The sequence below is a fragment of the Fukomys damarensis genome, unplaced genomic scaffold (genome assembly GCF_012274545.1).
Source record: "Fukomys damarensis isolate Sample0158 unplaced genomic scaffold, DMR_v1.0_HiC HiC_scaffold_12, whole genome shotgun sequence".
Taxonomy (NCBI): Eukaryota; Metazoa; Chordata; class Mammalia; order Rodentia; family Bathyergidae; genus Fukomys; species Fukomys damarensis.
The window spans coordinates 58,150,533-58,162,038 of NW_022900924.1; the positions used below are offsets into that span (position 1 = coordinate 58,150,533).

The following is an 11,506-nucleotide window of genomic DNA, read 5'->3' on the forward strand; positions in this document are numbered from 1 at the left end:
AGAGTGGTGCTTCTGGCCATGACTTCCTGAATGTATTTTGGCACTGCTTCTCTTTATTGTCCTTGTTGAATCCCTGTTATGGATATTAGGTCTCTTGTTGGTGTTCTGTAAATCACATTCTTCTCAGTCTGTGACTGGATCCATTCAGATGTTCTGTCTTCGAGCTCACTGATTCTTTAGCTTGGCCTAACCACTCCTGAAGCTTTCTATTGGGATTTTTCTTTCAGTCATTCATTGTGTTCTTCAACTCTAGGATTTCTGTGTGTTTTCTTAAAATTTCTTTTTTCTTTTTGTTAAATCTCATTTTGTTCACACCTTGTTTTCTGAATTCCACTTAATTTTTATCTGTATGCTATCTTTCGTTGCATTGAAGATATATTCTGAGAAATGTGTTCCTAGGCAGTTTTGTTGTGTAAACATCATAGAATTTGCTTGTACAAAACTAGGTGGTGTATCCTGATAGGCAGGCTGTGTGGCACAGAATAGTATGGAATAAATATTCTTGGTGCTTGTAACACAGTGACATGTATGTATCTGAACCTCTCAACATGTGGAATGGACAGTCACAAGATGCCATAAAAGATAATCAGTGTTCCCTCTGTGGGGCTCTGACCATGAGCGATGTTTCCAGGCCTGGATATTGCTCTGGGTGAATCAGTAAATTACTGATGCATTGATGTGAAGTCTTAAGATTTTGCATACTGTGTGCACCTAGGGAAAATTTATTTAAACTTTTTTCTTCAATGACAAATTAACCTTTCTTGTTGCACCTCTCTATTTTACAAACTAAAGCTTTATTATAACTTTCTGACTCTTCTGTAATAACACAGCTTAACACACATTGTTCAGCTGCAGAAACATATTTTTATATCCTCATTCTATAAGCTTTTCTCTATAAACATTTTAAAAACTGTTGTTGTTGTTAAAAACTAAGTTGCAGTCACATCAGCCTAGGCTTTCAGGGTCAGGATCATCACTGTCACCTACACATCTTTTCCCACAGGGGGGCCACCAGGGACAGGGACACATATGGAGCTGTTAACCTCCTGTGATGTCAAGGCTTTCTGCATCCCTCCTGAAGGACCTGCTTGGGCTAATTCACAGTTAGCATTTTTGTATAAGTAAATGGTGCACACTGAAGTAATGAAGAAAAGTACAGTAAATAAATCGCCAACGTGGTCACTGTTCTGTTATCAGATACCATGTGACCTGGGTCATTGTGTTGCTGTCCTGTGCAGGAGGTGTGTTTGTGGCAGCGGCACTGTAGACCCACGCGTGATGTGCCAGGCCTCTGTGTTTGCCTGGCTGTAGCATCCCTAAGACACGGGGATTGTTGCGCTTCACTTTAATCTGACAGAGCCATTATCAAATATGCAGTCTGTCATCTACCAAGATGTCCTCACGTGGTGTATGGCTGTATGTGTGTAGCTTGCTGACCTTTTGCAAGAGGATCATTCTAAATTCTTTGTGTGGTTTTACAGATTTCCCTTTCTTTAGGCTCACTCTTTGAGCCTTGTTAGTTTCTGTGGCAGCATCACAATTTCCTGATTTTTCATGATCTTTGTGTGCTTGCCTTGCTGGCTGTTGGTGTCTGTGCTCCTCTTCCAGGGTGCACAGTGTTCTTGGCAACACGATATAGCTGTGATTCAGGATGGTGCTAATGTCCTTGTGCACTGACCTTGGATAACCTTCGGGTGCTCTGGATGTCTGGATCCTGCCTTCATTGTTGTGTGAGCAGCACAGTGGGCCAGATTCTGCTGTCTGATCGGAGCCTGGCTTAGCTCTAAAGTTGCCTCTTGTTGGGTGGGCCTGGAGCACATCCTCTGGCTGGATTTCAGTTCTGCATTTGGATAGGGGTTACAGGATGGGCTCTGAGGGTAGGTGCAGTCATAGGGGTAAGGATGGACCGACTGCTTCGCTCAGTAGAAACACACCCTTGAGATTTGCCTCCCTGCCTCAGAGGGCCTGTGGTGGGCTTTGAGGATGGGCCGAGCACATTGGACTTCTCAGCATGGCTGATCCCCTTTGTCTGTGGCTGGCGTGGGCCGCTGTGCTGTCTTCTGTCCTGTGCAGGGCCTGATGAAGGTCCTGGTTGGTCCTGGAGGCTTCACAGGGCAGAACTCCTAACGTGGTAAGTACCGGCTCAGTGTTCTCGGTGAGCTGATTGTAAACTGATTCTTCAGCCAGAGGTTACTACTATTGGCTGGCAGGCAACATACCTTCACTGAGGCCTGTGTGCACCACTGTGATGGTGGCTCCTGCTTTTTTTCTGCATGACCACTAGTTGTCCTGCCATACCAGGGACCTCAGTGTTCTCCATGAGGTGACAGCAGAGGAGGTCTCCTGGGAAGTGTCCGGAGAGCTTAGAGGAGCTCAATGGCTACCTGTGGTCCTCTTCCTGGTGGAGAGCTTGGGCGACAGGGCGCCACCTTGTGGAGGGAGCAGGCACTGCAGAGCGGGACCATTTCTCTTACCTTTTCCATGCAATTTTTACTCAGTCTGTGGACCTTGCAGGTGATTCAGGCTTGTTCTTGTTTGTTGTTTTCAAGGTTTCTGGCTGAACTTTCTACAGGGGGTGGTGACACCCCTTGCTGCTCCCCTGCCAGCCATTCTCAACGCCTCCCTTTTATTTGACTCTAGTCATTATTTGATACCCAGGACACTGTGTTACCATGACCGCTGCTCTTTCACATTTGCACCTTTGCCTTGGATCCCTCACTGTCCCCGCTCTGACTCCCACTCATTCGCCTTCAGGCCCTGCCCAAGTCTTGCGCATTTTTTGGAAATGTGTGTTCTTTCTGAACGCCTCCCACCTGCCTGTCTGAAGCCTGAATTGTCCGAATCCTAGTTCCCAGGGCTTGCTTTCCCTTGCCTTTGCCCACGGATACTTGGATGCTCTTCTGTCACCTCCAGCTCAGTGGGTCTCAAAGCTGCCTTCCGTATGTAGCACGCCCAGTCCCCCGGCTCTGTCAGTGCCCTGGCATCCCCGTCAGAGCACATGCACCTCTGCCCGCCTCCTCAGACACTGTTGTAGGGCACCGCAGTTGCCTTCTGCTAGCTCTTGGTTTTAATATTTAAGTGCAGTTTATCTACAGCAGAATGTGTTGGTCTTAACATACACCATTCAGTTAATTTTGAAAAATGCCTTCCCTCCTGTGGCCAACACCTGTCAGAGCATAGAGCCTCTCCTTCAATCACCCCTGAAAGATCTGTCCTGCTCCTCTCCCAGAAGCGTTTGCTGTTTGGAGGCCAGGCACAACAAAAACAGGTTTTCTTTAGAGTGTCACATAAAGGTATCCACATAACACAGTTTGCATCCTTTTTGTTGGTTTGTTTACGAGGTGCGTGCCTGTTGTAGCAGTCAGTGGTTCATTCCTTCTTACTGCTAAGTAGCATTCAGTGCTCTGAGATATAAATTCTGTTGATGGACACCCAAGCTGTTTTTAGTTTGGGGCTATTTCTCATGAAACTTTAGGTGGACATGTTTTAATTTTCTTGGATAAATACCTAGGAGTGGAGATAATATGATAAACTTAGGTTTAAACTTATATAAGCAGAACCAGCCAAGTGCTGAGTCATCAGGAGCCCGTGTGAGTTCTGGGCTGTCAGCATCACCACCAGTGTTCAGTGTTGCTGTTTGAAAGTCATTTCTGTTCACGTGTGGTGATATCTCATTGCGGCTTTAATTTTCGTTTCTCTGTTGACTGATGATGTTGAATTCTTTCAGCATTGGTTGTTCAAGTCTTCTCATTTTTAAAACTTGGATTTTTTGGGTCATTTTATTATTGAGTTCTAGGAATTGTTTATATATTCTGCATGAAAGTTCTTTGTTCAGTACATACGTCAAGAATGTCTTTGGCTTCCCAATTTATTTTCCGACAGTGCCTTTTAATTTGTAAAATTTTAAACTTTTGATTATCAACTTTTAATTAGGACTTTCTGGGTCCTAGGAAATCTTGCTGCATCCTAGTTACAAATATCTCTTAAATTTCTTCCAGGACCTTTTTAGCATTAGCTTTCGTATGTAGCTGTGTGACTTGCCTGAATTAAGTTTGGCATATCATGCTCTGTAGCTGTCCAAGATTTTCCTCTTCTGCCTCATGTGGATGGGGAGTCTCACTATCCCCTCTGTTGGAAAGAATGTACTTGTTCTGAAGAGATAGCTTGTTAAGTTCACTTGGCAAAAATATTGTGGGACCATTCTGGACTCTGACAGAAATATTTTAAGAACTCAAGATTTTTCTTTGAGAGATGTTTGCTGTTCAGAACTCCCTACCCACTCCACACCTGGCAGCAGTGAGCAGCCCTCGTTCTCAGGCCACGGTTTCTCTATACCATCACTAATTAAAAGTGAAACAGAGCACAACTGAGTGGCTCCGAGCAGAAGTGGCTAAGGCCCATCCAGGACAGGAATTCTGGCATTTTGTCATAGCAGAAGCAATGGCTCTTTCAAGGGGCTCTCGTGCCATAGATGGGGACATTGAGCATAAAAAGGGTAATAACGGAAACAAATTAAGTCCTGTAAGATATATTACGTAAAAATCCATGGTGCTCAGAGCAGTGCTCCAAAATGAACTTACTGGTGACTTGTGGTTCCCTACCCGCCCCACTTTTGTCTTCACTGGGGTAGTTGCTGATGCTCCCCAGTCATTGTTCTGGAGACTGGGAAAGGGTAGCACAGATTAAACGTTGATCTTGCTTTTACTTCCCGAACTGTACCTATGATAACCAAGGAGCTGATAGGGAAAGAACTTGTTGTGGAAGAAAAGCAGCTCAAGACATACAGAAGATAGAATTTGAAGATGGCTCTGTTGCCATAGCTAATGACATCGTGGCACCAGACAGGGGACAGCACATTGGATGGGGCCTCTGTAATGGGAAGGTTAGACTGAAAATCCTGAGAGCAGGACCAGCTTTAGTGGTCTGTCCTTCCAGGTAGGATGGAACAGGAAATACAGCAAATCCACCGCAGTGGCCGTTGCCTTGCGTTAAGTCTCTAGGTCTGACGACTGCTTTCCAGGGCTCTCACAAGACACAGGAACAGTGCTCTGAGGACTTCTGCGAGAAAAATGCTGTCATCTTTCCAGAGCCAGGCGAAGGAGCCGTTGTGGGTAGGGAAGGGTGCTTACAGGTGAAAGGAGCTCGAGGTCCACACTGACAAGATGTGTGGACCCGATTCACGTCCTAACTCGAGGAAAATGATGGCGAAGAGGACAGTTTTGAGACAGCTGGAGAGGTTTGAACAAAGCCTGTAGGTTGAGCATGTTAGAAAATGTTCATTTTATAAGTGGTAATGGCAGTGTAGCTAAGAAAGTATCTTTAGGCTGTGTAGAAGAATTTCAAGAAGAAACAGGATGTGTGGTGTTTGCCTTAAAATACTTTGAAAAAAGGCACAGAGAAAACAAGATTGAGAGAACATTAGTAACTGTCGGGAAGAGCGGAGGGGAGTTCCTTTTACTGAACTGTCTCAGGATTTCGTTGTTTTTCTAAAAATAAATTTAGACCAAAACACATGCATTTGGCCCTGAAATGAGCATTCCAGCTCCGAAGCACTCTGGGAATCTGGAGACGGGTCTGGGAGAATCCTCTCGTGGGCTTTGCAGGTGCTGTCTCTCTGGCGGGAAATGCCTGTGCCCGACACTTCATCTCTGATGGCACCCGTGCACCTTCTCTGGGGCTGGCGGCTTCCGTGGGGACAGAGCCTGGCACCTGTGCCGCTCTTTCCCCACTGGCTGTCAGGGAAGACTTCCCAGCCCAGCAGGGCTTTGACTGCGTTCTTTGCTCCCGGGTGAGGGCCACAGGAAGCATTGCTGGCTGCCAGCTGCTTGCTCCAAGTCAGACAGGGTGCGCATGGCTGCGGGGCCTCCTGACGGCCATGCCCTGCTCTGCCGTCTGCAGCATGCCTGCGCCCGCCCGCCTGCACACAGTCCTCACAGCCGTCGGGACTGCAGAGGGGAGGCTCGCCTCTCGCAGCGTGTTTCCCAGCCTTGCTGTCCTTTCGCAGCCGCGGGGCCCAAGTGCCAGTTCCCAGTGTGCACATGAGCGACACATTGTACCCAGAGGACAGTGCCTGGGCTGGCGCCTGCCAGAATAATCACCTTCCTGCACCCTGTGTCGTGATGATATGTGCTTTACAGGCCTTGCCATTTGGTAGGGAAATTTTGATGAGGATTCACTCTGCTTTCCCTTTCTCTTCAAGTATGTTTATCTTCTGCCTTGGACTCTGGCTTTTTAAGCTCCTTGGCAGTTGTGCCACTTTGCTGGCATTTGCCGCAAGAAGTGAAGCTTGGAACAGTGCCTCTTTGACTTTCGTGTGTCTACCTTCAGTGACAAAACTAGTTACCTGTAATCAAGAGTATCCTGCGCTTGTCGGGAGGTCCCCACCCGGTACTGACCCGAGGCCAGGACGGAGGGGTGCAGGTCCCACCCACCCAGTCCCCTGTCCCAGTCATGCTGCTCTGCCTTGCTTCCTTCCATCTGCTTGGGTGACCATTTGTCTTTAAACATTCACTTTTTTTAAGAATGTTTGGATTCACTCCGCACTGGTGCCCAGGATCCTGTTCATCATTTAGGCTTAGTGCATCATTTCATTTCATTTCATGTTTAGAGCTTCAGAGGACCCTGCTAAATAATAGTAGCTATGAAACTGCCAGATTAAACCTGAACAGTAATGGCCCCCAAATGTGAAAATATATTTGTTGTGGCAGACTACACTGAACTAAAAGTTGATGAAGACCAAATGCACTATTAATGAGTTTTCAGACAAAATGATAGGAGCTAGCAATTTCTAAATTTCTTAAAAATCATAATCCTATGTTGCTGAAATGCACGAGAAAAATTATTGTTATGTTATTCTCTGAAACAATCTGTAGACCCATGAGACACCAGATGTGGTCCACCAGTGGTAAAAGGGAGAAAACAGCTTTCCAGGAGGGGACCCGGGAACATGGAGTTTGGGTATCACGTGGTTCTCCCAGCAGCAGGGAGTCCTTGGATCCCGGGCAGCCAGCCCCTTAGGATCCTGTTCCTCAGAGTGTAATTTTGGGAGCCTCACATCAAAAGCAGGTGGGACGGCTCTTCCTCTTGCTCCTTGGCCTGCTCCCGGCCCCTGAGCAGACTCCGAGCCTGCACGATGAACAGCTTCCCCAGTGACACCGGCCAGAGCGCAGCTTGGGTACTTTGAGGAGCTCGTGCCTCGTGGAGCACGGGCGCCTCTCCGTTGGGTTCATGGGATGCATTCTTTTCCTGATTTTATGATGCCCCATGTTCCTCTCTTTTTCCCTCAGGACTCGTGCATCACGTCTGTAACCTGTTCACTGCGGCCGCCACGCTCTGCTTGGATGTGGACGACAAGCCCAGCACTGAGGTGGCAGCCACCCTGCTGTTCTCGCTGCTGGACATTCTGCACGGCATGCTGACCTACATGTCTGGTGTCGTGCGGCTGGCCCTGCAGGTGAGGGGCTCCCTGTGTCACGCTCCCCGTCACCCTCCATTGTCCTCTGAGGTGTCTCTTTCTTTTAAAAGAGTGTATCACTCTGTACCTAAGTCTAGCAGCATCTGGGGTGACCAGTGCTAGGCACGGAGAATGTGGAAGCACTCGCTCGTCCTTGTACCTGGGCCGTGAGATCTGCCTCACGCTGTGGGCATGGTGACTGTGGGGACTCGGGGAGGGTCTGACTAAACTGGCCAGGGCCATGTCGTGGCCAGCAGGGTGTCCTTCAGGCTGGCTAGGGCTGCCGCAGATGCCGCCCTCTGCACTCCGGCTCAGGGAGCAGGGAGGAGCAGCGTTAGTCCTGGGCCTTTCCTGCTAGGAAGTCAGCTGTGACCTGTGATCTCCTGTAGCACGTGCCGCATTGCCGTTTAGTGCTGCATGTGGCTCACAGGGTTAAATGCAACATCCTGGGTTTTACACATCTGACTGATATGTTTATGTTTCCACGCGGAGCTCTGCCTGAGACTTGTGACTCCACCTGTGGCTTGCTCTGCCTGGCTACAGATGCCCTTGGCCAGAGCTGAGCCCGGACGCCAGCCCCGCCCCTCGGCCTGCCCTGCTGACCCTAACCCTGAGTCATCCTTGACAGTGTCCTGTGTTCCATACTTTGTGTCTAATGGTCACCTTAAATGACCCATCTCAAAACCTCCCCTGGGCAGCCTCAGTGATGTCCTGTGAGGGCTTCGAGCAGTGGGGAACCAGGACGGGGCTGGGCAGAAGTGGCTGTGTATCCTGGAGTCCGGAGCCCTGGGCAAGTTGCACCCAGAGGGCACTGACCTGGGAGGCGTGCTGAGCAGGAGGTGGGAGGCACGGGGGCCGGCTGGGCCTCTGCTCTGCCTTGGTGCCTCCTGAGATGTCATGCAGAGGTCCCCTGGCTGCGCGGTGCCCCTGTGGCCGATGCTGTGTGAAGAGTGGGTTTTTGATGCCTTCTCCAGCGTGCCTCCCTTCTCGTCCAGCTGGAGCCCCAGGCTGGGGGGCAGGTGTCAGTTCAAATCACACTTTGGTGGTCTGGGCACCTGTCCTGGGGGAAGCCCCAGGCTTGTTCTGCTCTGCTGCTGAGAGTTGGGAGGAAGCCACGAGGCCTGGAGTTACGGGCCTGCATGTTCTGGGTGCTTGGGTCCGGGCGAGTTAAGTAAAAGAGCCCCTTGCCCTCGCTAGGCCTGCCAAGGAGGCCGGGGAACCGCAGCCGAGACGCAGGAAGGCCCGGGCCTCTGGGACAGTGCGGCGCTGAGGGTTCTCGCCATTGCCCCCTGAGCCGTAGAGACCCGGGGTGCCCAGGGACAGGCAGTCAGGCCAAGTCCTCTGAACCTCAGAAAGCAGCAGCTGCGGTTCTGTGCCTGACCTGAAGTGTCCTTGCAAGCCAGCTTTCCTGAGAAAGCCCTGGGTCCCGCTGAGACCTGAGGAGGCCAGTCGGGGAGGTCATTACTGCAAGCAGACTTGGGGAAGAGAGCGGGCCTGTGTGCGTCCCGAGCAGGCACAGGTCTCAGTCTAAATAAAGCCTCTGTCTCCTCCGCACTGAGGTCAGCGTTGCTGTGAAACCCTGGGGGTGGGGTGTCCCTGAGGACCCTTACTCCTCCCATTTCCCGAAGCACCAGCCACTGTGCCAGGGGAAGGCACGCACATCAGAAACCTGTCCACACAGTGGGCGTGGATCCCGAGTGTGTGCGCGCGCAAGCACGGCAGCGGGATGTGGCGTGTGTTCCCTCGTGTGCAGGAATCACCCAGAGATCTCCATTTGTGGATTGGAGTCTGATTGGATCTCCTGGCATGCTCACCCACTGCCGTGGGCCTTCCCTGCACCGTGGGCTCATGTGCCCACCCAGTGCTGCAGGGCAGCTGGGGAGAAGACGCCTGGCTGAAGCTTCCGGCACAGCTCTGCCACCACCTCATCCGGGCTGGGGCCGTGCAGGGCTGAGCTGCTGTCTGCCATCCTGGGCCCATGCCTGCCCTCGGGCACCGCAGCTCCTGCCACCTCATCGCTCACCTGCTGGGTCCCCGAGCCAGGCCCACTGATCCCAGGTCCCCATGCTCTTCTGTCGCAGGCGCAGAAGTCCAGTTCGGGAGGAGACACGCAGGCTGCGGAAGACCTGCTGCTGCTGGGCAAGCCCCTGACAGCCCTGGCTGGCCTGCTCATCCGGCTGGTGAGTCTGAGCACCCGCAGCTAGAGCACGGGGCCGGAGGAATGGCATGGGATTTCACGAGCCCCCAGTTTCAGTATGAGTTTAATTTCCTTCAAGATTACAACCAAAAGAACTTTTGACATGTTTGGCCTGGAAACACTATTTCTAATTTATTTGAAACCGGGAAACTCATTCATTTTGATGGATACTGAAGTAAGGCAGAGTCTCAAAACCAGTTGCTCCCTTAAGGAATGTGAGGCTTCCAGGAGGCAGGAAGTAGTCCTTAGAAGAGTCTGCTCCCTTTCACAGAAACCCTAGCATTGTGCTTGGTGCTGGATTCTCCCCAGTGCAGGCACTGCGCACAGAGGCAGACAGACGGGAAGGAGATGCGCAGGATCTCGGATGTGCAAAGCTGCCCCATAGGAGCCAGAGTTTGGACCAAATGTGAAGATGAGGGCAAGAGGCAGGGCCAGGCAGCACCTTGGGCTGGAAGGCTGTAGGGCTTGGCTTTTCCTGCCCTTGGCTCTGGGGAGGGCGTGGGCAGTTTTCCTGAAGAGTACTGTGGGCTTCATTGTGTCCAGAAAGTGAAGGTTTGGTTCACATGAGTGAGGGAGAAAAGTATCACTGCTCTTCCCGGCACTCAGAGGCTGAGACAGCCTGGGCCACCTCGTGAGTTCAAGGCCATCCTGAACTACAGAGCGGTCACCCCTGGGTTATAGTACACAAGAAAGCAGGCTCCCTGTGTGCTGTGGGCTGGACACGCCCTCCCAGGGCAGGGGTCCTGATCACCGGGCGGGCCGGAGAATGAACACAGGCTCCCCCGGGCACACAGTGCCACACGGAGTTTACACAGAAGCCGCAGACTGGGGTGCTGTGCTGGGCTGGCTGCAGTTGGGACTTCTGTTGGGACTTACCAGTCTCGGTCTTGCCATCTTACTCTGTTCTCTTTCTAACTGTGGTTGAATGAGCATAGGAGGTATAAAATCATTACAAAAGCTGCTGAAAGGACAAAGGAAGGATCTTATCATGGTGAAGAATAAAATCTGCAGGAAGTTACAACTGTGTGAAACATCCAAGTGTGGAGCTTGTCTGTAAAGAGGAGGAGAAACCCAGGACAGCGGTCCTGAGAGCAAGGCTGGAGAGCAGGGCCGGCCCAGCGGCCAAGTCTAGCTGCTGCTTTTTGAAAAACCCCTTTAGAAGGAAATTGGCCCCCTCAGTGTTGGTGTTCCGGAGCAGAGCCCTGGAGTTCACTCTGGGGAGCTGGCACTGCGTGTAACATACCTTGGGTGTTTCTGTCCCTTTTGCCCTGCCTTCTCTTCCTCCCACCTGATCTACTTCCTCATCTCCAAGAGTCTTATTTTTTATTATTTATTGTTAATTACTCATTAATTTATTTATATATAGGTTTCTCATATAAGAGAAAACATTCAATGTTTAACTTTCTGAGCCTGGCTTATTTCCCTTAGCGTGATGGTCTCAAGTTCCAACGGTTTTCCTGCAAATGCCATGAGCAAGCTGCTGCTTTGTGTCTGAGTAATACTCCACGATGCATAGTGTCACAGTTTCTTATCCGTTCGCCATCGCTGGGTGTCTGGGTTGTTCCAGAGCTTCGCTGTTTTGGTGAATTATGCAGCTATAAATGTGGATATGCATGATGTGCTACAGAATAACAACTTCAGTTCTTTTGGGAATATACCCAGGAGAAGTACAAAACTGCTTCAAGTGATACTCGATTTTTAGTTAAAAAGAGCTCCATACTGATCTGCAAGGTAGTTGTACTAGTTTATATTCCCATGAGTAGTGCACTTGGGTTCCTTTGCTTTCCTGCATTGTGTGTGTGTGTGTGTGTGTGTGTGTGTGTGTGTGTGTGTGTGTGTGTGTTGGTGCTGCGCAT

General features: G+C 50.4%; 1 protein-coding gene across 9 annotated transcripts in view; it reads left to right on the forward strand.

Annotated features, from left to right (window-relative positions):
* Positions 1 to 11,506, forward strand: part of Ulk4 (unc-51 like kinase 4) — a 340,955-nt gene that overhangs the window by 221,718 nt on the left and 107,731 nt on the right. For 8 of the 9 annotated variants that reach the window (XM_033762653.1, XM_033762652.1, XM_033762654.1 and 5 more), the window contains 2 exons: positions 7,287 to 7,453; positions 9,535 to 9,633. In XM_033762653.1, the coding sequence (XP_033618544.1) occupies positions 7,287 to 7,453; positions 9,535 to 9,633 (266 nt within the window). Of the gene's footprint in view, positions 1 to 7,286; positions 7,454 to 9,534; positions 9,634 to 11,506 lie in introns of those variants that run through there. The other variant, XM_033762658.1, reaches the window with a different exon arrangement.